The sequence below is a fragment of the Atta cephalotes genome, assembly GCF_000143395.1.
Source record: "Atta cephalotes unplaced genomic scaffold scaffold00070, whole genome shotgun sequence".
Lineage (NCBI taxonomy): Eukaryota > Metazoa > Arthropoda > Insecta > Hymenoptera > Formicidae > Atta > Atta cephalotes.
In genome coordinates, this window is record NW_012130134.1 from 1,047,538 (window position 1) to 1,049,585 (window position 2,048).

At 32.7% G+C, this 2,048-nt stretch overlaps 1 protein-coding gene across 1 annotated transcript in view; it reads right to left on the bottom strand.

Moving 5' to 3' along the window:
• Positions 1 to 713: 713 nt before the first annotated feature.
• The window catches only part of LOC105624000, a 47,647-nt gene continuing 46,312 nt past the window's right edge, over positions 714 to 2,048 (bottom strand). Inside the window, exon 8 of the mRNA XM_012205371.1 lies at positions 714 to 1,128. Within this exon, the coding sequence (XP_012060761.1) occupies positions 952 to 1,128 (177 nt within the window). The 3' untranslated portion in view covers positions 714 to 951. The remainder of the gene's footprint in view (positions 1,129 to 2,048) is intronic.

Sequence of the window (2,048 nt, forward strand, 5' to 3'; positions counted from 1 at the left end):
GCAAGTAGCGTAGACAGATAGTACGCCGCTTTTAGAGAAAGACTCATTGACTATTGTGACGTTTGAGTTAGGGTTGACTCGATGACAGCTCGGCTGTCTTATCTTAGCTGCGAGATTTCGGTCGGGGCGACTGCTTTGTGCATTCGTATACTTGGAGACAGTATCGTTGTGCGCGCTTCTATTACACACGCGTGAACACACATCGTCTCGTCCATTTAGACATATATATATGTTATTACAAGCTCTATGAAACTCACGAAATACTATTTGGCGATTTATTGTACTCGTCCGAGACGAATGGATGAATCCGCTCTTAAAGCTCTTACCTCTTGGTTGATTCTTCTTCTTGTGAAACGACGAGCTGCAAAATTCATAGCAATTCTTTGAAAAAGAAGTTTGTTGTATGTTTTCCTGATTAAAAAATAATAAAATGAAATATTTAATTAACAAAAAATGAACTCTATAATAAACTTGAGAATTAGAAAAAATTATAATAAATTAATATAATAAATAATATGATATTCATAGATTCGTAGACGATCCACATTTATTTCTATTCTTCCAATATTGCCTGTATATTGAAGTTATCAATAATCAATACATAAATTAATTATAAATATTAATTGTCTGGAAATACTATCATTTTTATATTAATACGTTGAGCCAATTAATTTGTACTTGGTGCAGAGGGCAGATACTTAATAATATTGTTTTGTCGTGACGTATACTTTTTATTTGACATCACCTCGTATTTACACTCATGAAAGTCCATAATAATTATATTAATTGTTACGTGATAATTACAATGAATGTGCGGCCGGTAAACGTTTAAAACCGCATGTCAACGATAGTAAGGAGTAACAAGTCGGTTAACGATTTCCTTTTATTTCCGTGCTGCAAAGGCCAAGCCTCTCTCGCGCTTCTCTAGTCAATGTTATTTAAGGAAATTAACTAGTCGGCATGATATGGATGCTGTTGCGGCGACTCGCCCTCGAATAGAGCCATCTTCAGCCGCTTATTCTTGGCCCTGCGGTTCTTGAACCAGAATTGCACGTTCTTCGGCTCCAGACGTGGAAACTTCTGGCGATAGGGCATCTTGTTCAATTCCTCCGTGTACGATAGAATGAGCTATGGACCGATCATAAAATCGTTTTTTTTTCAGTGAATTTCCCATGAAAAGTGCAAATTAAAAATTTTCCACAGCAACTTTTAGGCTTCAGTTACCTTGAGGCGCCATATTAATTGTATAAAACGTTAAAAACGAGAAATGACATGCAATAAATTAATTGCTACGTACAGCTTTACCTTTTTTAGTTTTCCTTTAAAAACATAATAATTTCGTAATTCTGAAGTCTAAAATATGCGGTAAACTGAGATATCTGTTCAATGGCGGTATTTGACAACTGAAAAAGATGTACCAATATTTTTGAAATTTAGGAATTATTTTATATTTCTACATGACATATCGAATAGATAGTTGTTTTGTCGCATATTTTAGTCGCAGATTTCACAATTACGAACTTATTATATTTTTATAAGAGAAAATAAAACTGTACGTAGCAATTCATTTATTGCATTTCTCGCCTTTGACATTACACAAGTGATATCGTCTCGAGACAGATCAAGCTTTTAATGAAGTTATTTTAAAAAATTCGAAGCAAGGAAGTTTAAATGTCAACTAATTATACATTCCTTTCCTACTAATTCATGAAATTTACCAATAAAATAGAATATGCATAAATGTTTTGATGTAGGAAACATTTGGAATAAAATTTGATTTATGACTGAAATATTTTGTTCCGAGTGTAATTATATCTACAAATATGCTATCATAATTCATAGAAATTTCTCATAATATGCTAATATCGCCATCGAATAAGGGACAAATTAGTACGATAACATATATATATATATATATATATATATATATATATATATATATATATATATATATATATAGTATTATTACTACTACGTCGTGTACGTGTAGTGTAGTGTGTCGTTACGTTACGTAACTAACTACTACTACTCGTCGACCTCGTCCGTAC